Source organism: Anolis sagrei, chromosome 3 (genome assembly GCF_037176765.1).
Source record: "Anolis sagrei isolate rAnoSag1 chromosome 3, rAnoSag1.mat, whole genome shotgun sequence".
NCBI classification, from domain to species: Eukaryota; Metazoa; Chordata; class Lepidosauria; order Squamata; family Dactyloidae; genus Anolis; species Anolis sagrei.
Genome location: NC_090023.1, coordinates 216,950,380 through 216,975,158, shown reverse-complemented (window position 1 = coordinate 216,975,158; position 24,779 = coordinate 216,950,380). Strand labels below are relative to the sequence as shown.

At 39.9% G+C, this 24,779-nt stretch overlaps 1 protein-coding gene across 2 annotated transcripts in view; it reads left to right on the top strand.

Annotated features, from left to right (window-relative positions):
* ARMH3 (armadillo like helical domain containing 3) overlaps positions 1–19,118 on the top strand; it is a 158,906-nt gene extending 139,788 nt beyond the window's left edge. For both annotated transcript variants that reach the window (XM_060768246.2, XM_060768249.2), the window contains exons 25-26: positions 13,066–13,182; positions 17,116–19,118. In XM_060768246.2, coding sequence (XP_060624229.2) covers positions 13,066–13,182; positions 17,116–17,208 — 210 coding nt within the window. In that variant the 3' untranslated portion in view covers positions 17,209–19,118. The remainder of the gene's footprint in view (positions 1–13,065; positions 13,183–17,115) is intronic.
* The last annotated feature ends 5,661 nt before the right edge of the window (positions 19,119–24,779 follow it).

Below are 24,779 nucleotides of genomic sequence, written 5' to 3'. Positions count from 1 at the left end.
TACAGCCCGGCCATGGTGTCAGTAATGTACGACCATGGTTATTATTATTATTATTATTATTATTATTATTATTATTGCATTCTGCTTAGAACAAATGGGTCTGTCTCTTAGGAAATAATACATTGAAACAATTTATTATCTGTCTTTAGAAATGACAGTACAGGTATTAAAAACCAGTTGGAGAACACTTTAATCTTAACTTGGCCATTCTTGAATCACCTTTGATTGAAATGATACTTTCTCCATTGAGAACCAGTTGGTGCCAACACTAGTGTCAGTCTGAAGCAAAAACCTTTTTTTTTTTTACTCAAGCCTTTGGTGGCTAATTAAGTCCATCCACATTTGAACATTATTTTAACTTGCCAGGATGTTTCGTATCCTTTTATTCTGTTTCTATTACTTCAATTGTCTTAAATTGTTTTAAAATTGTTAGTCTTTGATTGTTCAGTACTCTGGAGATCCTGTGATTAACAGAATATAAATATTTTGAATGAATGAATGAATGAATGAATGAATGAAAAAACAAAGGTATTAATATAACAGCTGAACAATATTTCATCAAGAGACCCACCTTACTAAGCATAGACTTTGCCTTTTCTGTATTTTGGGTGATGTTCAGCTCAGTATCAGTGCTAGAAAATAATCCAGTAACAACGGTGCCTACAGCGCTTGTTTTCTTGGGACCCATTTTTCCTTTTCATTATATATATTAAAACATCTACTAAGAATTGTGCCAGAGATGTGAATGCTGCTGCAATTGGCCATGAGAATGAGAATGAAGAATTTGATAGCATCTGAAATGTCATGCATTAATGGTATTTTCCCTACAAAATTTTATTTTCCCTCATTGACTTGAATTGGTGTCATACTGCTAAAACACTTGAAAATCTAGTCAATGTAATAGCTAGGCTAGGAGCCAACAAGGGGATTACAACCTCTCACTTATACACTTGTTGCTTTGCAAACTGTGAGTATAGCTAGACAGTGGTAATGTCCTCTTTCTTCTACAATGAAACTAACATTTTAGAGGGTTTTTTGCACTCCATATTTTTAAGATAGATCACACTTAGGAGTAATGCCATCCTAATTTGACTGAAAGGGAATTGAAATTTGACAAAGTGTGTCATCCAAAGCTGCCCAAGGATTCCATGTCTAAGCCTGGATTTTAGCAGATACTGGCTGGGTTCACACTATGTTAATTAATACTACTGACTGAAAATTGTATTAAAATACTCTCTAAATGGGTGCATTTTAAGACTAATTGGCTAAAGATTGGGGAGGACCACATGCTTCAAATAATTCTGACCCATAAAACAGCCTTTGCATTGTCCTGTACTGTAATGAATTTATTTGTACTATGTACTTCTCTCAGGTCAGTTTATAAACTAAAAGAAAAATAACTAAAAATACGCACAAATTAAAAATCAAGGCATGGGTTTAAAATGGGATAAAACTGTCATGAAATAAAAACGAATTAAAACACATTAAACAGCAGAACATCACACTGAGGAACACCCCTCCTCCCTCTCCCCCTCCCCCTCCCCCTCCTCCTCCTCCTCCTCCTCCTCCTCTGTAAAATAGGGCTTTGGTTCTGTTTATACATTGAGTATGAAAAAAACCTGCATATATCACAGAGGTCAGGGAATCACAGTCAAATACAGCTACTTAAGAAAACATTTCTCGGTTCACACCAGAAGTGAGCAGCTAAATTTCCATTGATTTTGGCAGTTAAATTACATTGCTTTTTGTGGTTATGGTGCTGTGTTTATTTAAAGGTAAATACCACCTTTGCTGGCATTTTGAAGCACTTTACAGGTTGTCCCTAAATAAATAAATAATTTGGGGAGAGCTGGGAAAGGGGAGCTCAAGGTGCTAAAAGGGTCTGTAGCTGCACATAACCAATGGGTTGCATTTCTTCCAGCTCCAGTTTTCACCAAAAGGTGTGAAGAAGCTCCATCATTTTTAAGGCCCCTTCCACACAGCTGAATAAAATCTCACTTTTTTTTTTTTGCTTTGAACTGGAATATATGGCAGTGTGGACTCAGGTATCCCAGTTCAAAGCAGATATTCTGGGATTTTCTGCCTTGATATTCTGAATTATATGGCTGGGTGGAAGGGCCCTTAGAACCAACATTAATTGCTGATTACCACTTGTGAAATGGGATGCATTCCCACTGTGGTCTTCTGACTTCATTACCTGGAGAAATACAAATCGTTGTGAATGCTTTGTCTTCTTTTATCGGTGGAAATCTAGCTACTTTAGAGTTCAGAGATCCCTGTGAAGCATTTGACAGCTGTATATCACCTTGGTTTGGTTTCAGGAAGCTGGAAAAGGGCATGAAAATCCCCCTTATGTACTTTTATCAGTCTTCAAAACCCCTTTGCTGCACTGAAAATGCAAACTAAGGCCAGGTGTCAGTGCAGTTCTGTTTTGAGCAATTGAAGTTGGCAGATGATGGGTTTATTTTGGAGAGAGTGCCCTTGGTTAATGCAAATCACTGACTTTGGCTACTGAGGAATGTTTTTAAAAGGAACAAACTCTTAATTTATATGCATTCTGTCCAGCTGAACTAATGAATATGAATAGTAAACAATAGGGAGCATGACCAGAAGAGAGAAAGAGGAAGAATATTGTCCAGGAAGAGAATATCCTGCCAAGCTCTAGTGCTCTCGCTGAATTTTGTGTCCTTTTTGAAGGACTTCGACTATCTTGCTATGTGAAGAACCTTCTAGTATTGTGCACAACCTCACCAACATATGTACACACTGCAATTGGGACCATCACTTATACTTTTAGTAAATATAGAATTGTTTTTCTGTCCACCATAGACCCCAAAACAATGTACATGCTTTAAAAATAATTAGGATTTTTAAAAGCCAAGAGGCATGACAGAAAAAAAGCCTTTTGGGGTAGTGGTATATGCAACAGGGTTTCCTCTGACCTGACCCCATTGCAGAACTGCTCATATTGCAGGAGGCAATGTCTTAATTTTAAGTGAAGTAACAATGTCTTTGCCACATATGAAGGTGTGAGGTGAGTGGGTAGGTGCAAGGAACTAGGACAGCATATAGGGCAGCTTTTTACACCCTCGAATACTGTATTGTCAGCACTGGAAATAGTACACACAGTAAAAGCCTCCTAAACTAAAGGGCATGCCCTTCAGCGGGAATCAATATGTGGGCAAGGAGGTTTTGCTCAAGACTTTTACTTGTATGTAAGTAGGTAGATAATGAGTGATAGGACTTCTGTTTGAAAGAGGATTTAAGACCCACGTGTCAAATGCAAGGCTGAATCCAAACCACCACATCATTTTATGTGGCCCGCGAGGCTTTCAGTGCCAAGACAACATAGTTACATTTTTACAGTCTTAAGATTACAAATGACTCTCTGAAGGCAACCATAAGGCTGATGTGGTCTTCAGTGAAATGAGTTTGAAACTTCTGGTTTAAGATGATAAGCAAGGGAGAGGTATTCATTCTCATTGGCGAAGGTGGTAAAAGTTTGAAGAGTGTAGTAACTAGGAGAAAGGCTGATTCCAAATCTTATCCTCCTGAATCTCATCAATTATTAGAGTTGACCAATTTTCTCTTGACCACCATTAGGTTTCCAAAATCTTAAATACTGACTGCACCCTCCAGACTTCTGTGACCAATAGACTTGATTACAGGCAATCCTCAAGTTACAAACATCCAACTTATAATGACTTATAGTTAAAAATGAGGATGAGAAATTGACCACTATGAAGGGAAATTCACTCCTGGGGGAAAAGGTATCTAAGCTTTCTCACCAATCCTTGTTTCAATCATCCATTCTCTTATTCTGAATGAGGTCATTGACTTTGCTAATACCAGTGGTAATAACAGGCCAAAGTTTTGTCTGAATAAAAAGATCATTACTTGTTTGCAAACGTTTCCTAGGGAAGAGATAAGGGGACTCCAGAACTCTGCAGTCACTGAAAACACTTCCTCTCAGATTTTGGAGAAATTGGGAGAAAGGGGGTAAAACCTGGGGAGGTTTATATGGGTAAACTTGAACCTAAACTGTTCGGGGCTTTATATGCCACCAAAAGTACTTTGAATTGTGCCTGGAAACAGAACAATTCTCTGGTGAACATCCTGAATGCAGCAATTCTGAGCCATGTGGAGTTTCTGAACATGTTTTAAAGGCAATCCCAAATATAATGCATTACAGTCCTCCAAGTGAGATGTAACTAAGGTGCGTGTCATCTTAGCTGGCCAGATCTGACATTTCGGGAATGAACATATTTAGTGCACTAGCCTCAGGTGTTCAGAACTATTCATATGTGTGTCTTTATAAAACTATCCGATTTGGCTTCTGTTAGGTTTTTTAAAACCTAGTACAGCATCTAAAATTATCCACAGCTTTGTTACTATAAAGACTGAATAGTTTCTCTTTGTTCTTCGCTCATAAAACAGCCTGTATGTCTCATTCAGGAAGGTGACAGCTCTGAGTAAGCGCTAGATTTTATATTTTCAAAGGCTGGAGGAGAAGGGGAGTCAAACATTTCTTTTTCTCTCTCCATGTTCAATGTACTCCTAGCAGCAGCTCCAGCTGCAGCCTGCTAGTCTTTAATATGAATGTCTGTAGACTAGGGGCAAGGAGTCAGGGTTTAAGTATTGGACTAAAATTCTGGAAAACCAGAATTCTGGGTTTATATGTTCAACCATATAAACCCAGTGGGTGACCCTGAAGAAGTCACGTACTCTCACCTCAGAGGAAGACCATGGCAAGTACCTCCCCCCCAAATCCTGCCAAAAAAAACCCCATGATAGGGTTGCCACAATTTGGAACACAAAGACACACAAAGACAAGAAGAAATCCCTGCAGAAAACTTACTGAGGCTCTCCAAGTCAGAGTCAACATATGTGATATCCATGATGAATGGTCTAATGAAGTGAGGCAAAATCATGGTGGGGAATGTATGACGTCCCAAATGTCTCTGCAATTACTCTTCTAACATCTCTAACCAATACTGGATGGTGAGAGTTGTAGTCCAATATCCAAGGCTTTTCAAACCTTAAATGCAGTTATCTCAGTCCATTTTCATAATGCTTAACCAAAGAGCTTGGGGGCACAGGCCACTATGCAGTTCCAAGTCCCTTTGTTGTGACCTTCTTTCCTCAGATTGATGCATTCATATCCTCAAATTAAGGTTAAAAAAAAAACCGGGAAAGCTGAGTGGCTACTTCTCTAGGCCCAAGGAAAAACAACAGATTTTCTTTCACGCTGTGCCTTGATGCATCACAATCACAAGTTGCTTCAATTTGCAATATTTAGCTAGCCTCAGTTTACCAAAAGTAACATAGGGATTTTCAGATTAATTCATCTCATAAAATACAAGGTTGGTTGGATACATTTGCTGCATCTTGCTGGGTTTGGGGGTAGGAGGGGAAGGGATAACTAGATCTACGTAAAGCTTATGTATTTGTGGGTTGTTGTAGTTTTTTTGGGTGCTATATGGCCATGTTCTAGAGACATTCTCTCCTGATATTTCGCCTGCATCTATGGCAAGCATCCTCAGAGGTAGTGAGGTCTGTTGGAACTAGGAAAATAGGTTTATATATCTGTGGAATGACCAGGGTGGGACAAAGAACTCTTGTCTGCTGGAGTTAGGTGTGAATGTTTCAACTGACCACCTTGATTAGCATTTGATGGCCTGGCAGTTGTTTGGTGTGGCTTGGAAGTACCTGGGGCAATCTTTTGTTGAGAGGTGATTAGATATCCCTGATTGTTTCCCCTCTGGTGTTTTGCTGTGGCACCAACAAACCACACCAAACAACTGCCACGCCATCTAATTACTACCTCTGAGGATGCTTGCCATAGATGCAGGCGAAACATCAGGAGAGAATGCCTCTAGAACATGGCCATATAGCCCGAAAAAACCTACAACAACCCGGTGATTCCGGCCATGAAAGCCTTCGACAATACATCATTTATTTGCTATGGGATGCCAATATCACAAATTTTGATTTGATCACTGCTTTTGGTGGTTAGGAGTAAAATTTAGGGAATGTGCATCGTTCCCCATCCTTATCTAAGATATGTAATTGTAATTTTAAGATTTGTAAAGATTTCTTCCAACTTTACCTTTTCTCTTCCTACTAGACTCTGTCTAGAATTTTAGCACATTAAGAAGCCCAGTGTTTCTGCAGTAAGCCACACAATTTTTGAAATGCATAAATGTGATTATTTTGATTCTTGTGTGTGAAATTTTGATTCTGGTACAAATGGGATGAGCTGGTGGATTTATTAAGATTAATATTCTGGATGTCCTGATTCTGTTCCGCACAGAACTCTACAAACAATTACGAAAATGTGCTGAGGGTTTTGTTTTTATGTAAATCTAATTATTTTGATTTGTCTTTGCTGATGCAGGGAATTCATTCCAGCAGAGATTCCAGCAGCATCAGCAAATCCTTACAATGTTGCCTGCAGAATACAATACATTTTTTACCCTTTTCTACATTAATTAGAGCATGCTCTTGTAAAATCTGTCAATTATCCGTTGCTTTATGTAAAGATGCAGTCATTGCTCCCCAGTTAAAAGTGATAAGTCTTTCAATTACAAGAAGAAATTCTATTAGCAGCAAAATGCTTCTAGAGACATCCTTTTGGGTAGTAAATTGTCATGTTAAGTGTCTAGCTACTTCTGCGTTTTGTGACTTGCTGTGCTTTATTAGCTTTATTGACCTGAAGGAACAAATTTAAAATAACTATGCGGAGACATAGCTTAAGACTGACCTTTTCTTTTTAACTATATGCTTTAAGGTAAGCATGGTGAGTCTAATTTGTGTCTTATATTTCAACATCCATTGGGAGCCTTTCTTTTTCAAGGAACAAACTTTTTCAAGTTCCTTCTTTAGATTAAGAATATTTTTCTTTGTCACAATTATTTCATACTGCCTTCAGGAGAACCGCTGTCCATCATTTGACACTGTTCTATCTCCTATCGGTTATGTGTTCTGAGATCCTTGGCTACCAAGGACCTCAAACTAATACTTATACAAGAAGATGGTCCTTGGTAGCCAGCCTGTGCTGTGAAACGTGCTGTTACAGGAGTCAGTGCATGCTGCCCTTTGAGAAGAAATTGAAATAATTGCTACTTTGGCCTATCTCCTTCCTAGCTCATTAAGAGATAACCTCACAGGAGATACAATGAGGGGAAAACCAAGGTCCCTCAGAAATTCTGGAGGGTAACTGTAGGTTTGCTTGACCTTCTGTGTGTGTGTTGAAAGTGGAAGATGTGAGGAAAACCAAATTGGGACAAACTAATTGCACAACCTCACTTGTTCCCAAGACAGCTTCTGAAGTCTAACATGTTTCTTTTTTTCTGTATATGCAGTTCCATAATCCCTAGAGCTACAATTATTTCCTTGCTATGAGGTATTTATTTTTACCTGCCACTAAGTCTATAAGACAGTTCAAAGAGTAAAGCTTCGTTTAGTGGTATCATGCTGAAAGACAGTGAACATCTTTTCTTGCAAATTCTTGATCTCCCTGTTAGTGGCTACAAATTACTTGTTATATTAACAGTCTATGTTGGGATTGCTGTCATAATCCCAACATAGTATAACTTTTTGTAATAAAAAGTTATACTAGTTATAATAGTTATAATAGTATAACTATTATAACTATAAAAGTTATAATAGTATAACTTTTTGTAATAAAAAGTGTGTGTTTCTGTGTCCATCACTGTCATATCTTTAAAACTAGACTGGGCTCCTCAAACTTGGCATGAATACTAAGAAGATTGTAGAGTTATGCACTACAGAACTCTAAAAAATGGACATTATCACACTATTCTGTTATATTATCATAGCGATGCATTAGTCCTGCTTGGGCTTCAGCCTTATTGCACAATGCTGTGCTTTCCAGGCACTGTTGCATTGCAGGCTTGTGTAAATGTTGTGGGCAGAATTCACCCTGGAAATAATCCATTAAATACCCCCTTTTTCCCTCAACAACTCAGTAAGTAGTTCAGGTATGGATATCTTATAACACTTTCTTTCATGGGTGAAATATAACTGTGGTCAGGTTAGACAGAAAAGCTTGGAGAAGATGATGATGCTGGGGAAAACGGAAGGAAAAAAGAAGAGGGGCCGACCAAGGGCAAGATGGATGGATGTTATCCTTGAAGTGATTGACTTGACCTTGAAGGAGCTGGGGGTGGAGATGGCTAACATGGAGCTCTGGCATGGGCTGGTCCATGAGGTAACGAAGAGTTGGAAGCAACTGAACGAATAACCAACAACGACAAGGTTATCATGCCCCAAAGGATTCCCAAGGAAATGCCTGGCAGAGAAAGTCCAGATCACTTCTGATGCTCAAGCAAGGAGCTGCATTTTCTATTGTATTTAAACTCTTCTCAAGCCCGATCTTTTCTCATTTATTTCAAGGTTTTTGTTATTATGCCTTATAACATTATGCCACATCCTATCATCATACCATTTTGCCATTGCACTCTTATGGCTACAATCCTTTTACATAAAATAACCAAACTAATACAAAAGCAAGGGCCAACTTACAGGAGTCTGTAATGTTGCTATTAATGCCAATGGGAAAAAACTACGGATAAGTCTCTTGAAGCACAAATGCGGCTAGGATATGAGAGAGTGTCAACCATCAGCTAACCTCAGAAGACTGGCTAGGTTTCAGATGGAATAACACAGCATAAAGGAGTGGTGTGATAGACCCTTAATAAAAAAAATATGTAGCCTTCATTGCAATCTTCTACCATTAGGAGCAGGTCTTTCTAACATTGCCTAACCAAAAGAGAGGAAACAATCATTCCTTCTGAAAGTATCTCAACAACTCCACCTTTGCAGAATGCCTATCAGCTGAAATAATGAAAGAGGGAGAATCTTGCTGTCTAGTAAAGGCAGGACAGAGAGTAGCCACAGAGAAGGCTGTATAGTCATTCACCCACATTTGTCGTTTTGACTTTTGCAGATTTGATTATTCACAGATTTAATTAAAAATGATCTCTCTAGGATTCTCTAGATCCTCCAATATGACTCTGTGATGGTGGTGGGATACAAATAAAGTGTTGTTGTTGTTGTTGTTGTTGTTGTTATTTAGTGGGCAGACTTGGGCTCTACCTCTTTTGAATCTGGGTTTTCCTGCTTGTTCCCAACAATTGTAAATAAATGGCATTTTGCATATCTATCTATCTATCTATCTATCTATCTATCTACACATACATACATACATACATACATACATACATACATACATGAAATGTGAGAACAACCTAGAGACCTGTAAGACACTTTTCACAATCTCACTTTCCTTCCAAAGTGCTTTTGACATGATTTAATTTGTGCCATTTTCTATAGATGTGAGCCCTGCCATCTAAAATATAAAAGTGACACAATTTTGAGTGCAACTTATTGTAATCAGACTCTTTCAAAATAGCTCTTGCTGTTGTAATAACTAATTTATCAGGAGACATGTCCTAACAGCATCAAATATAAAGCCATGAACTGTTTTCTTTTCCTACAAAGTCACACTTTAAAAAACATTTTTTCATTTAAGTCAAGCGTGCACAACTTGTGAGGGGTAAGGGGCCAAAATTTGATGGGCTAAGCCTCTTGGGGCTGTAAATACGTTTTAGCATCTCACAGTAAAGTATAATTAATGACTAATTAGGATTATTGTTGTTGTTTTGTGCTTTCAAGTTGTTTCAGAATTAGGGCAACCCTATCACAAAGTGTTCTTGTCAAAATTTATTCAGAAGGGAATTAGCCTTTTTCTTCCTCTGAGTCTGAAAGAGTGTGACTGGCCTAAAGTCACCCAGTGGGTTCACAGTTGCTTTTTGAATTCCTTCCCTGATTTTTCCTACTTCTCTTTCTCTTACTCTTAGTCCTTCCCCCTCTCTTTCTACCTACCTCTCATTCTTCCTTTTCTCCCTTCATCCTTCCTTCTCCTTTTTTCCTACCTCTATTTATTTCCCCCTTTCTTCCTCCCTCTCTTTCTTCTTTTCTTCTTTTTTCCTCCTTATCATTCCTTCTTTTTCTCTTCCTCCCGTTCTTCTTTTTCTCCCTCCCTCCTCCTTTTTCTTTCCTCCTTTTCTTCTTTTTCTCCTTTTCTTCTTTTTCTCCTTTCTTCCTCCCTTCCCTTCTTCCCGCGGAGCACGGTGAGAGGGGCAGGCTGAAGTTCACCTTACCGTCACTCATATGCTAGAGATCTGAATTAGGAGGTGGAGAATAGTTGATGATTTTGAAAAACAAACCTGAAAAGGAATCTAAAGCAAGCTGTGTCTGTGTGAATAACAACGTGGAATTTCGCAAAGAAGTTTGCCCTATTCGTGCTGCAAGTGGCCTTTTCAGCTTTCAGCTTCAGAAATTCTGAACTGCATTTGATAATGGGGGGTCGGGGAGGGGTGGAGGTTTGGAACAACAGTGTAAATGCCATGGAAGGTGAAAGGGATATAAATCATGGTCTTTAACTAAAGGTAAAAATGAGGAACCCAGATCTTTTGAAGATATGCTCCCTACTAAGATCTTGGCCTAAACTTTTGCAGCTATTCACTTTCCTGCTGGGACTCTCTATTGCCAAACCTTCAGCAGGTCTTTTTGTCTGCCATCTGTGCTCACAAATGGAGGCTTTTTTCTTTTTGGTTTTTCAGATAGTGAGGTGAGAGGCGAGTGATTATTAAAGCTGCACTGATCTAAAAGAGATCATTATGTGCTCTTTCTTTATGTTCTGAGTAAGGTGTTATGTTGCTCACAGTCCCACCCACTCACCTTTCCTACCTCACCTTCTAGTTGGTGGAAGTGGCATTATCTCTGCTGTTGGAGGAGAGGGAACGGAGCTTCCTGTGTGGCAGGAGCACACTGTCATGGAAGATGTGCCTCTCAAGAACAAATATAACCCTAGAGATACAGGGTCAGGGACTTCAGATGAGCAGTGGAGAATTATTTAAAAATGGGGATATTTCGCATGTAACTCTATGATATCCATAATAACACAAGTTGAGACATTGTGTGTACGTGTAAATTGACACATAATCACTGTCTCTTTAATTTAGCTTCATAATTGGATCACATGCACTTTTTCCATTTTTCAAGGTGGTAAGAATACTGCGCATAACACCTTGAAGAACCTGTTCTGTTAGCTATTTTACTCATAGCCTCTTCCTCCCTTTTTGAGCACACTTGGCTTCCTATCTGTGGCTAATTGCAGGTGACTTGAATATTTCCAGCTGGCAAGAAGACAGAATTCTGATTCATGGAGGCCGTGGTGTAGCCCTTTAATTCACTGTCTGGTGTGTGTGTGTGTGTGTGGGGGGGGTGTTATTCTATTATGCCCAGTCCCAAGTGACTAGTTGCATTCAGGAGTGAATTATTCCTCCTTCAAGGTCTACGCTCTATAACAGAGGTCTCTGCATTTATACAGTTATTATTCCCATGACAGCTTTAGCACATGTGCGAGAAAATGGCCAATTGAATTTGTAGATCGTTGTTATTGCTGGGGATTTTTTTCCCCTTTGCTGCCAGTAAACCTGACAAACAAAATTAAGGACGAAGTCTGTTTGCAGACTGCATGCTCTAGCAGCAGTAGGATAACTGACAAACTATCCAGATGTGACCTTGCAACGTGTCAACATTCCTTCCTTCCCTGCACCTCCCTTTTTTCTACTGTAGTGCATGGATTGCACCTGTGGAGAGCATCTGCTAGGTGCTAGGCAGCATGTTCTAAAATCCTGTCTTGGCAAAGCTCCTCCTGAGTTTTCTAGCAAGAAGATGGAAAGCTAGATGTCTCTGCTGTTGGATAACAACCCTATGTAACACGATTTTTGTTCCTGGGTTATAAATGTCATTTTCGAATTGGTTCTATCATGAAAACATGGGGGAAAGTTTATTAAACTGTTTGTTCCCAACAATTGTAAACACATGTCATTGTTTTTGATGGACATCCTGCAGCACATTTAGCCTTTGTTTTTAATGACTATCTCTTAAGAGTCTCAACCAATTCAAAACAGTTTGTGGCAGCCACAAAAATGAAGTTTCTGGAGTATAACAATTACTTTCAAAGTAAATACCGCACAATTAAACAGGAAATGACACTTTCATTCCAGGAACAATTTTTATTCAAATTTTGTTACATAGTGTAATTAATCAGAGAATGGCACAGCAGAAAACAAGAAGCTGTCCAAATTGTGAAGGCTTTTCAGACAGATATGTCTTTCTTAGGTGCTCAACTCATGTTTTAAATTATGGGTTCTGTGTCAAGCACTCAGGGTTTGTGAGTCTTCCATAAGAACAAATGAACATTTTTCATGCTCACAATGAGTTTGTTCCACAGTTTACAGAAGGTGCTTCTTCCTGCATTCTGGAATGGGGATTGGCATTCTGTGAGTGGTTTATATAGTCTTGAACTTACATCTGAATAAATGCAGGAGATGTAATTTCAAGATAGCTTAGTAGTGGTGTTCACTGAGGCATGTTCCTTGCTAAGGCACTTACAGCCACACCTAGGAAGGGTTGGGATGTTTGTGGCCCTCCAGAGGATGCTGAATTGCAAGTCCCAGTAGTTCTAACCAGCAGAGTAGAGTAATCCCGGAACATAGAATTCTACAGTTGGAGGTACACAACATTTCTACTCCAACCAAAATATACTGGTTATTTCTGCACTTCTTGGGAAGGGATACCGGTTGAGTATTGCTTATCTAGTCAAATCCAAAATCCAAAGTGCTCTAAAATACTGGGGGTGGCTGGGATGGGGACTCCTTTGCTTTATGATGTTTCGATGTAAACAAATCTTGTTTCATATATATATATATATATATATATATATATATATATATATATATATACACACACACATACATACATACATACATACATGTGTGCACATACCTGTGGTACTAAGTCCATTAAGATTATTTCATTCTCCTGGTTGTTTTAGGAATATCAGATCTCTCTAGTAGCTTTAGAAAAATAGCCCTGGATTTCCCAGTGAGATAGTGGAGCCTTAATGTCTCCAGATTGCATTATGTTCAGCATATTGATGCTTCTTTTCATTATGTGTTTGTGATGTAGGTTTTGGAAGTGGTGCGCTCCAACTATGACACACTCACCCTGAAGTTACAGGATGGACTGGACCAATATGAGCGCTACTCTGAACAACACAAAGAAGCTGCTTTCTTTAAAGAATTGGTGAGTTTTTAGATAGGCAACACAAAGTTTAGGACTTCTGAACTGCCCTCGTATCCACCAAACACATAATTGGTAGGAATATCAAAGCACATGCATTAGTGTTTGGCTTCCAGAGCAATGTAATAATAATAAACTTTATTTATACCCCACCACCATCTCCCCCAATGGGGACTCGGAGCGGCTTACATGGGGCCAAGCCCGAACAACAAATACAATACAAAAAATACAAAATTACAATAAAGTAAATGATATAACAATAAAAAAAAACATATAAACAATGCACATAGAACATAAAACCAAAAACATAATAACAGAGAGCGGGCCGCAGGTACATAAAATGATTTTTAAAACTTCAGGTGCGATAAAAGGTAAAATTAATTGTAGGGAGAAATTCATGGAGAGACGGGATGATAAACAAACCTACGTACAAATTGGGAGTGGGGGAGAAACTCCTGGGACAAAACGCTGAGGGAGCAATAGCAAAAGAGGTTGTTTGACTACTCTCTGAAGTCGCAACGGCAAAGCCAGGTCTTGAGACTCTTTTTAAAGGTTTCTAAAGTAGGGGCTTTCCTAATCTCTCTGAGCAATGAGTTCCAGAGGTGAGGGGCCACAGAGGAGAAGGCTCTCTCCCTTGTACCCACAAGGCAAGTCTGAGAGACTGGCAAGGGTGAAAGGAGGGCCTCTCCCAAAGATCGCAAAGATTGGTCTGGCTCGTGGAGAGAGATGTGGTCACGAAGATAGGCGGGTCCCAAACCGTTTAGAGCTTTATAGGTAAGAACCTGTACCTTGAATTGGGACTGGAAGATAAATGGAAGCCAATGGAGGTCCTTAAACAGGGGGATTGACTGCTCCCTGTAAGATATATATGTATATGCTTATCTGAGGTTTCTTTAACCTTTTGCATTATTTCCCCAAAGATTATAGAATTATATGTTTTGAAGGCGTTTTTTACATGCCCATGATGAGAGTAAGGGACATCTCATGATAATTAAGCCTTTTGGAAGCTTACTGAGTGCAAGTTTCCATTGGTTCCTTTGATTGAACAGGAATCAGTATACAGGCAGTCCCCGAGTTACAAACATCCTACTTACAAATGACTCATAGTTAAGAACGCAGATGAGACAGCAGGAAGTGAAAGGAATCTACCCCTAGAAAGGGAAATTCACTCCTGGGGGGAAAAGGTGTCTCCGCTGAAGCTTTATCACCAACCCTTGTTTCCACAACAAGCCAATTTTTTTTCAAAATCCAATTCTCACAGGGACAGAAAGTAAAGTGAAATCTTATGAACAGGAGTACAAAAAGCAAGGCAAAACACTTTCCTGTGCTATTCAAAATACATGTTCTGACTTACATACAAATTCAACTTAATGAACCTACAGAACCTATCTTGTTCATAACTTGGGGACTAGCTGTACTTTCACAGAAGACAAACCTTTCTGCAAATGCCTACACAGACTGCACATGTCCCAACTGAACCAAGCAGCTGCCTTCAGTTTTCTTCTTATTAGCCTGAAGCTAAAACTTCCTTCAGTAATTGTCAGGTATCTCCCCATTCTGTACTGCAAGTGTTTGAGCAATCGAACATGGATAGTGTGAAAACTTTCTTCTTAAACCAATTTGTGTTTAAGAGGGCAATAGCTGAATACTGAGGCCTGTGTTCAATCGTGCAGAAATAGCCTGTGCAGGTGAAACATTTTTCTTCCCTGTTACCATATTCATGATTCTGTTTTGTTCATCAGTTAGGTTCTTTTTGTGCTTTGCCTTAGCTTCACATGCTGTTCTTTCTTTGCTCTCTTGATTACTATTTGAATAACTTTTCATTTGTCCTGATTAAACTAAAGATTCGTGTTTTCTAATTTGCTGTCATTAAGCATCTTTTCTGGAAATCATCCTCCTTAGATCTGGTAATTTAGGCTCAGCATCACTGAGTATGGCTAACATATTTACCAGTGGTCTCCCTTGCTCCATTTTTATGAGATATAACCAAGTAGATAGTTTCCAAGTCAACTAGAGATTGGAGAAAAATCATTATTATTCCTCATGCAGTGATTAAATAAATGCAACCAGTGTAATCCCTTTTTCTAGAGACTTAATGAGGCTGAATCAAACCAATCCCCTATTGAGCTACAATAAACGTATAGTGTGTCTCCTGAGTTCACTAACAAATAGTCTTGTGCGTTTGTATAGAATCACTATCTGTTTCTGTTTGTTTCATTCGTATGGCCCAGTTTTCATTTTTGAGCACTGCTTCTGAAATCAGGTTCTTTCCGAATGACCTGTTTCATTTTTTCATCCGAATGAACAAAATTTTTTTGTCCCATTGGCCAGCATGGGACAGGCAAAATGCAGTCTGTGGCTCATTGATGCTGTTTTTGCAGCCCTTGGCTCTTCTTCAGGCTCCATTACCTTTTTAAATGGGTAGCAAGCCCCCCCCCCCCCCCCCGCGCGTACGTTTCAACACACAGGAATTTGGAAACAGGCTCTCTTTAAGAAAGCATGTGTATGTAGCCTGCAGGCCCAAAGCACCTGTGACTGCCAGGGCTTGCAGCCGAGCATCAAGTGGAATGCAGAGCGCCTCTTACTAGGCACTTGGTGCTCGACCGCAAGCCCTGGCAGTTGTAGGTGCTTTGGGCCTGTAGTAGTAAGAGGCGCTCTGCTCAGTGCTTGGCTGTAAGCTCTGGCCCTGAAGAATTGCCAAGGGCTGCAAAAACAGCATCAATGAGTGACAGACAGCATTTTGCCTATCTGGATCCAGAGACAGGGATTTGTCCCACCAACCCTAACAACTCAAATTTATGCTAGAGAGAGCCTGAGGATCAGTGAAATGGTGAGACTCTCTAGCTCTAAAATTGAGGGAAAGAGAAGCATGGGAAGGCTGCCCATTGCCGCCAATGGGACAAAAAACAGGCGACCAAACTGTTACCATTCCCACTTGTCTTTCATTTCACTGATGTTTCTGTACCAGAAGGGATGCACCGTTTCGTGCCATTGAATGTACGGTACAAAAAGAAAACACAAAATAAACGGATGACAAATACCGGGCCCATGACTATTAACAAAGCAGGGACAAGAATCAAGTTGATCTGTTGAGGTACTTTGATGACAAAACCCTATTCTGTCATTAGAATATTTTCCCTTCTGTATTCAGGAAAGTTACATCCCCTTCTTCATACCATACCAATACAATGCTGCATAACAAAGAATACTCCGCTAAATCAAAGGAAATTATATGGCTGTCTCTGGCACTGCTTCCAACCTACCCAAGTGTTTTTCAGAGTGATATAAGACAGTACTTGAATGTGAACATTTCCTTAATCTGCTTTAGATAGCAAATCCCTGTGATCTACATCAGTTTGTTATACAGTAAAACTTTGAACTTTCTGGATTGTTCAAAACCTTTGTAACAAGACAAAACCTTTTGGTATTCATCAAATTCATGCAAAGGAAAATTTAGGGTGGCAAATTCAGACACAAACATTTGGGTGAAAACGAGTAGTGGCTCAACAGCAGTGGCAAGGTAGAAGAGATAACTAGAAAGAGAACACATTTGGTAGGATCCTTGGGTGGTTATTGTTGTTTTTATTGTTGTTGTTTTTATTTATGCCCCACTTTTTCTCTCTAAACCGAGACTCAAAGCAGCTTACAGTAAAACCAATACAATGAATAACTGCTAAACCTAAAAAAAGACAAGCATTAAAACAGAACTAAATATTAACAGTATTTAAAAAATAAACAGTTAAAAGCCTTATAACCAATTGAAACCCTATTCATAGCTAAAACCACAGCACCCCCTGACTTGATTTTAAGTCTCCAAACAACTGTTGTTTGTATACTTTATTCCTGAGACCAGCCCTATGCAGGCTTTTCTTCAGCGCTACACGTGTCACCTATAGTCCATGTGACCTATAGCAACTGTTCTTTCTTTTCCCACAGGTTCGATCCATCAGCATCAATGTACGACGCAATTTGGCTTTCAACACCATCAGCCAGGAGGCTTTGCTTAAAGAGTTTTCAACCATTTCCTGAAGTGGAATCACTTGCCTGCTTCCTGACCAGCCCTGGTGTTATTGCACCCCTTTCCCCAGCATTGACCGTAGCTCCTGGTTGTGGCAAGGCCTAATCCTAGCGTGTGTGTGTGTGTTTTTCCAGGAAAAAGGAAGAAGAGATTTGAACTTGTCCCATATGCTTGGGACTAGAGAACTGACAATGTGGACTGCACTGGAGAGTTGGTGCGAGAAAGAGCTATTGTTCTTCCTCACTTTTGTTTTTGGTAACTCTTGGGCAGTGATAAGAGTTTGCTCCCCAAATGAGCAAAATCAGAACAGAACAATGTTGCTCAAAGGCCTCATCCTTCCAATACTTTTGAAGCTGTCTGTTGCTGGGCAGTGACCTGAAGAGAAATCGTGGTGCAGGAGCCAAGCCCTTTTAACAAAATGGGGCAGATTAATGAACTCCTGCCATGTGCACACATGTACAATAAGACCCTAGTCATCAGCTTGGCTTGGGTGCTTTGAATTAGTTGTCCTTATGTATTATTAGCTCTTTCTCCAGCTGGTGTTGAAATTGAACAGCTGAGGGCTGTACCCTTCCTTCTGTGTTAGTGCCTCTTGTTCTGAATGGTGCTTATCAGCACTGCTTCTGGAGGATTTTCCCAGTGCCCAGTCTAAAATACTTGATCTCTAGAGTTCCTTAACTAAGAGGCTACCTCTGCCAATTCCTTCTTGCTCTTTCTACTGCCCCATTTTAAGACTCCAGGAACAAGGTGAATATTATGTAGTAGCCATTTATTTTCAAAGGAGCAATAAGGGAAGGGTTCCTATGCTTCTACTGCTCATACAACTTGGGTGTGTGTCAACATGAGCCATTTTATCTTGCTTTCAGATGGCTGGTAGATTTTCTGCATTAGATTCCTTGGTATTTTCAACTGGCTTGATGTGCATGGACTCCTACCCCAGTGCTGATGGAGTGATCAGCTGCTCTGGGTCACATTGTCAATATCTTCTCTTTCAAACTGCCCAAACCTAGCTCCAAGACTGAACAGAAGAAGGAGCTGTATAACACAGTATTTTCTCTTTGTTCCCATTGAGTGTTTTATTAAATAAGTAATTTTAGGGATCAAATTTTTTGGCCGTAGCAATTGTTACAGCATTTTAAGTAAAGGAGAGCTTGGGAGAGAGGGGATCAAGTACTTCACATCTGTAGTACTCAGTTGAACACTTCTGTCCACCAAGTGGTGGAACTGTTGATTACAGGACATGTTGCTTGTGTTGTCCCATCATACTTCTGTCTTTGTGCAAATTTTCTGTTTTCCCAGCTTCTTAAAAACAAAAAATGGTAAACACACTACATCACATTATTTTCCTTTATATATATATAAAAGAAATACAGTGCTATTGCTAGGAAAGCCAAGTTGACGCTGCATCTGGAGAATCAACTTGGAGTGACCATCTCAGCCCACCGACGGATTTTAGTAAAGGACGTTGATAGAATTTGATGCCCTGCCCAATTTGGATGAGGGGAAAGGGAATACCATGTAATTTCTTATCCACGCTGCAGAATCACTTTCAAAGGATACAAGCAGGTGTTGGGAAAGCAGGCATACATGCACCTTACTGCTTATACTAGTTTAGCAGATTAATATGCAGGCAGATTTGGTTTCAAAAAGAACTGCTAGTTTATGTAACTTCCCAATGCATCAGTATCTTCGATGCCTAGTAATGAATTCTAGCACCAGGAGATTGTGGAAGAACTTTTGTTTCCTAGAAGGAACACTGCACACTCCCTGCTGTCGAAACACCTGTAAGCGGATGTATATAGAGCTCCTGTAGAGATCAATCAAAAGGGGAGGTGGAGTGTGCCTCTGATCACTCTTTTGTGTGCAGTGTACTTTTTTGTGTTCTCTTTGGGAGGGGTAATAAATTATTATTACTCTTTAACATTCCTGTGGCAGCAGCTGTGTTCAGTATAAGAATGTGCTTCATTGTGCTTTCCAGTTAAATAATGCCTGTGGCAAAGAAGGGGAATGTCTTGGTCTACACTGGAAAGACAGCAAGGATGGGCTAACTCTCCGCCCGCCCACCTCTATCCCTGACCCAATTTGCAAAAGGAAGCAAGGAAGTTTCAAAATAACAAATTGGAAGCCTCTGGGGGGCCTTTTTGGCTCTAGGTGAGATTATAAAAGCTGTAAACAAACAAATTTGCATTCAGAAAAACATCTCCATTGAGGCAGAATTGTTTTTCCTTCCCATGATGCACATTGTAGATGCTTTGGGTGCTAGAGATTTAGGAGGGAGAGAAGTTAAAAGGCCTTCTGTTCCCCACACCAGGGTTCCAGCCAAGACTGGAACCTTTGCTGTTGCAGTTTGTATTAAGAATTTTTTTTTTTTTGCTGTAGTGGGAAGGGTTTTTTCTTCTTCTGAGAATTGTTGTCATGGAGACCCCCAAACTAGATTGAGACTATGGTTATTTATTTATTTATCGTATCAGGAGCGAACCAAACAGTTGTATTGTATTTAAAAATGAAAAAAACAACCCCCCTCCAAAAAAAAAAACCCCACAAAGTTTGCAAACTTGGCATTCTATTAAATGTCCTATGGTGAAGACTATGGTGAACAAAGTGCATCAAGCTCCTCTTATCCCCACCTCCAGTTCTAATTTGGACCTGGTCCCAGCACCTGAAATTGGTGGCCACTTCCTGCTTAAGCTGTTTAGTGGCATTTCTCCAGTGCAAATTGCTGCTTGGGCTTGAGTGGATATATGCTTTTTATGTATTAATGTTTAAGGAAAAGATGGAGGAGTGGGAGGAGTCATCCACTTTGACTCTACATATAGATTTGACCTTACATATAAATGTCTTGGAGCCTACAGAAAGTTAATTGAGGAGGAGAATGTATCCCTTGGGCTGATAAAGATTCGCCCCCAGGCTTGTTGTATGAAATGAAGAAAGGTTGGTTTTGAAAGTGAGGGATTTATAAGATTAATTCCTGCAAATCATTTGAAGATGAGGCATTTACAAAGATTTTCAGTGTTAAAGTCTACAGTTCGTTATTTTCATTCTCTTCCAGGCTTTTTTGGCGGAATGTATAGTTCCTCTTACTGGAAGACAAGGTCACCCACTTCTGAGTGTACAAGGGAAATCATCTCTAACCTCATCTTCACTTGGAGGCCTGGAAGTGGGGCTTTCCTTTAGTGGCCTGAATACTTTAAAAGAGTGGTTCTCAACCTTCCTAATATTGTGACCCTTTAATACAGTTCCTCGTGTTGTGGTGACCACCAACCATAAAAATATTTTAGTTGCTACTTCATAACAGTAATTTTGCTACTCTTATTAATCATAATGTAAATATCTGATATGCATGATGTATTTTCATTCACTAGACCAAATTTGGCACCAATAAACCAAAATTTGAATACTGGTGGGGTTGGGGGGTGGGTGGGTTGATTTTGTCATTTGGGAGTTGTAGTTGCTTGGATTTATAGGGTTACCTACAATCAAAGATCATTCTGACCTCCACCAATGATAGAATTCAACCAAACTTGGCACACAGAACTCACATCACCAACAGAAAATACTGGAAGGTTTGGTGGGCATTGACCTTGAGTTTGGGAGTTGTAGTTCACCTACATCCAGAGAGCACAGTGGACTCAAAGAATGATGGATCTGGACCAAACTTGGCATGAATACTCAATATGCCCAAATGTGAACACTCGTAGAGTTTGGGGAAAATAGACCTTGTGATTTGGGAGTTGTAGTTGCTGGGATTTATAGTTCACCTACAATAAAAAAGCATTCTGAACCCCACCAACTATAGAATTGGGCCAAACTTCCCACACAGAACCCCCATGACCAACAGAAAATACTGTGTTTTTGATGGTCTTTGGCTACCCCTCTGACAGCCCCCTTGCAACCCCCCCCCCAAGGGGTCCAGACCCCTAAGCTGAGAAAGACTGCTTTAAAACTTGCCTTTTCTCTTTCTTCCTTGGAGTCTACAGAATGTTCAATTGTTTATTTTCAACTTCCTTTTGAAGCAAATTTTGCATTAGAATAGATTTCTTGGGTAACAGTGATTGATAATCTTATGACTTTGGCTATCCCTTTGGGTCTATCTGGTGCATTTGAAAGCATCTTGAGTTAGCAGTGTAATTTTTCAACTGGAAACCTGTGAGTAATTATGCATTTGCTCTCAGCGCTTGCATATCCCTTGGAGATGCATGCTTGGGACGACGAATGTGTCAGATAAAGATGCTTCCCTTAGGTCAGGTAAGACAGGATAGCTTTAGGTCTACTGTCTCATTTTTTGTTGCAGTACATCTGTTTTCCTGAGCAACACTCATACCTTTACCAGCTGTGCTGTTAACAAACTGCATGAGGCCAGAGGGTGCTATTAACCATAAATAAAACTTTGGGAGACTGATGACCTTTTTTTACTGCCTTTCCTTCTTTTCCTGTCCCCAGATTTCCTTCAGGCAGTATTGTGCTCCAGGAGGAGTATGTAAGGGAAGCAGAAATTACCTTGCCACTCAGAAAAAGGGAAAGATCTCATTGCTAAGAATTAGATTTATGTATAACAAATCTAGCTTCACTGTGTCTAGTGGCATAATATGATCTCCCCTGTTCTGAGCAGAGAGCTTAGCTCTGCTTCAGACAGCTGTAGCTTTTCATCTCTGTTCATTCCTCTTCTGTGTTTACCCACTCGCTCCACCTGACGCTGGCTGAGACTCTAGAGGCAGAATATGTTTAGTGTTAATGAGAAGGACTAAGATGAGATTTGTGGTTCAGAACATAATGAATTTTGTACTGGTTAATTTATAGTTGCCTTCAATATCAGTTTAGCTGCCTCTGAGGCAGAGGCCAGGAGACAATATTTTAACATATAGTTACCTAATCCTGTCAGAGAGAGATTGGTTTGGGGCGGGTGGGCGGGTATGGTTGTTATACTTTAATATATATTTTTTCTTATTTGAAAGCATGACTGCATTGGGAACAGATTTTCTTTCTCTGGGAAGAACAGTTCTTTTTCCTTTTCTGATTTCCCCAGAACTGTGTAATCCATAAGAACTGACTATTACCTAACCACTTTCCAGATGCTTTACGAAATAGCTCATAGTACAGATGTCTCAAGCATACTTGTATCAGAATATTCAGGGATCAAAGCACCTTCCGTTCAGGAGTATTTAAGGCTCTTATAAATTCATGCATGTAGCATGAAGTAGAAAACATTAAAGTGCCCATTTTAACTTATTTATTTATTTAGAGCATTTACACCCCGTCCTTACCCCCAGGTAAGCTTACAACAGGGCAGCTTACAACAGGCAATCATTAGATGCCAATAAATATACAATTAAAATATTAAAATTAAAACAGAAATTAAACAATTAAGAACATTCAATTTAAAAACAATCTGCCAGTTCAGAATCATGGTCCAGGTCAGCCCATTGGCGGTCACTTAAAAACAATATCTTCCTAGTTGCTACGTCTACTGCTCAAATGCTTGATCCCACAGCCAGTTTTTGAGTTTTTTACGAAAGGCCAGGAGGGAGGGGGTGGATCTAATGTTATTGGGGAGGGCGTTCCACAGCTGAGGGGCCACTACAGAGAAGGCCCTTCTCTCGTCCCCACCAGTTGCACCTGCAAATAAGGTGGGACCGAAAGCAGTGCCTCCCCGGATGATCTTAATGTCATTGGTGGCTTGTGGAGGGAGATATATTTGGACAGGTAAACGGCCAAAACCATTTTGGGCTCTATAGACTTACCGTAAGCCAGCACCTTGAATTGTGCTCGGTAGCAGACTGGTAGTCAGTGGAACTAGAGTAACAGCAGGGTTGTATGCTTCCTGTACCCTGCTCTGGTAAGCAAACTGGCTGCCATCCATTGGACTAACTAAAGCTTCCGAGCAGTTTTCAAAGGCAACCCCACGTAGAGTGTATTGCAGTAGTCTATTGGGATGTAACAAAAGTGTGGACCACTGTGGCTATAACTTACATTATCACGATAACTTACATTATCATGAAAGCAGTAAATACATTGTAAATACATTCTACAGCACCCCATATGCTCCTTTGCAATATAGTCTTTTTCAACCATATTTTCACTTTGGATTTTGATCCAAATTCCTCTCCTTTTTTAGATTGGAGGCAGTTCTGAAGCCTAAGACCAAGTGCACATCAATATTTAATGAGATGGGTGATTTTAAATTCTAAAAAAATGTATTCTCACCATCAAACTTACATAACAGCAAATCATGATATACTGAGTATAATAATGCAAAGTATCAAAATCAAAGCAAAGAACAGACCTCCCAGCATACCACCAATACCAATGAATCAGAAATTCTGTCTCCTAGATTTTGCTGCTGAAGTCTATTCAATTCAGCAATAGCTTTTTTTTAAAAAGTATGGAACTTTCCTGGAGAGCCCCAGTTTGCTTAACAGAGTTATTTGTCAGTTAAATGATGGATTAAAATGGAAAGTCTGCAACTCCATAACCTTCAGGCCTAAGCAATAATGTTTTGACTTCATGGGTAGACATCTATAGTGTCTTTATTGACAGAATCTGAAAAGGCAAAAGAAGAAATGGGAGTATCTTTTTAGGATAATTGTAAACAGATCAGTATCCTTGAACCCAAAACAAATGTTTTAACATGGCAATTCATATGTACAAGAATGTACTGTGTATCCTAGGAGGCTTTATGTATGGTTTTCAGTGGGGTGGTTATTGTGTGTGTGTGTGTGTCAGGAGTGACTTGAGAAACTACAAGTCACTTCTGATGTGAGAGAATTGGCCGTCTGCAAGGATGTTGCCTAGGAGATGTCCGGATGTTTTACCATCCTGTGAGAGGCTTCTCTCATGTCCCCGCATGAGAAGCTGGAGTTGACAGATGGGAGCTCACCACACTCCCTGGATTTGAACCACTGGCCTTTCGGTCAGCAGACCTGCCTGCCCAAGGGTTTAACCCATTGCACCACCGGGGGGATGTTGAATTTTTTGAGAAATATTGATTGGGGCGCTTACAAAAAGCTGCACTAAACCACTTCCTCCTGACTGGACTATCTTTAAGAAGGACAGGATGAGGTGATTACCCGTTGTGTTCTGATAGAGCATTTTGCCTTACTGGGTAAACAATTGGATTATGCATAACAGACTAACTGATGAAAAACTGAGACTATATGAGTCATTTTTACTGCACATAAAAAACGAGCACAAGCTTTTGTTCACAATCCCACCCTATCTACAGTGGACAGAGATGTTCCAGGATGTCCTAAATGCTCAAAGCTATGTTTCCCTCCCTCCAGGTAAGTCTTTTGCCTTTGAGTACGTCAGATGGAACAAACAAAAAGCCTATTCCTTTCCCATGGTAGCCACCAAACAGGCCATTTGGGTATCAGATGCCTGTTAGAGAAGCCCACAAACAAGACGTAAATGTGATAGCAATCACTTGGCTGTGTTTCCTAGCAACTGATACTGAAATGCACACCATCTCCAATACAGGAGTTAATATATGACCATCTTGATTAGAAGAAGCAAGTGATAGCATTCTGTTCCTTGAATTTGTCTAATTCTGTTTTGAAGTCCAGATCAGTGACCACCCCTGCATCCT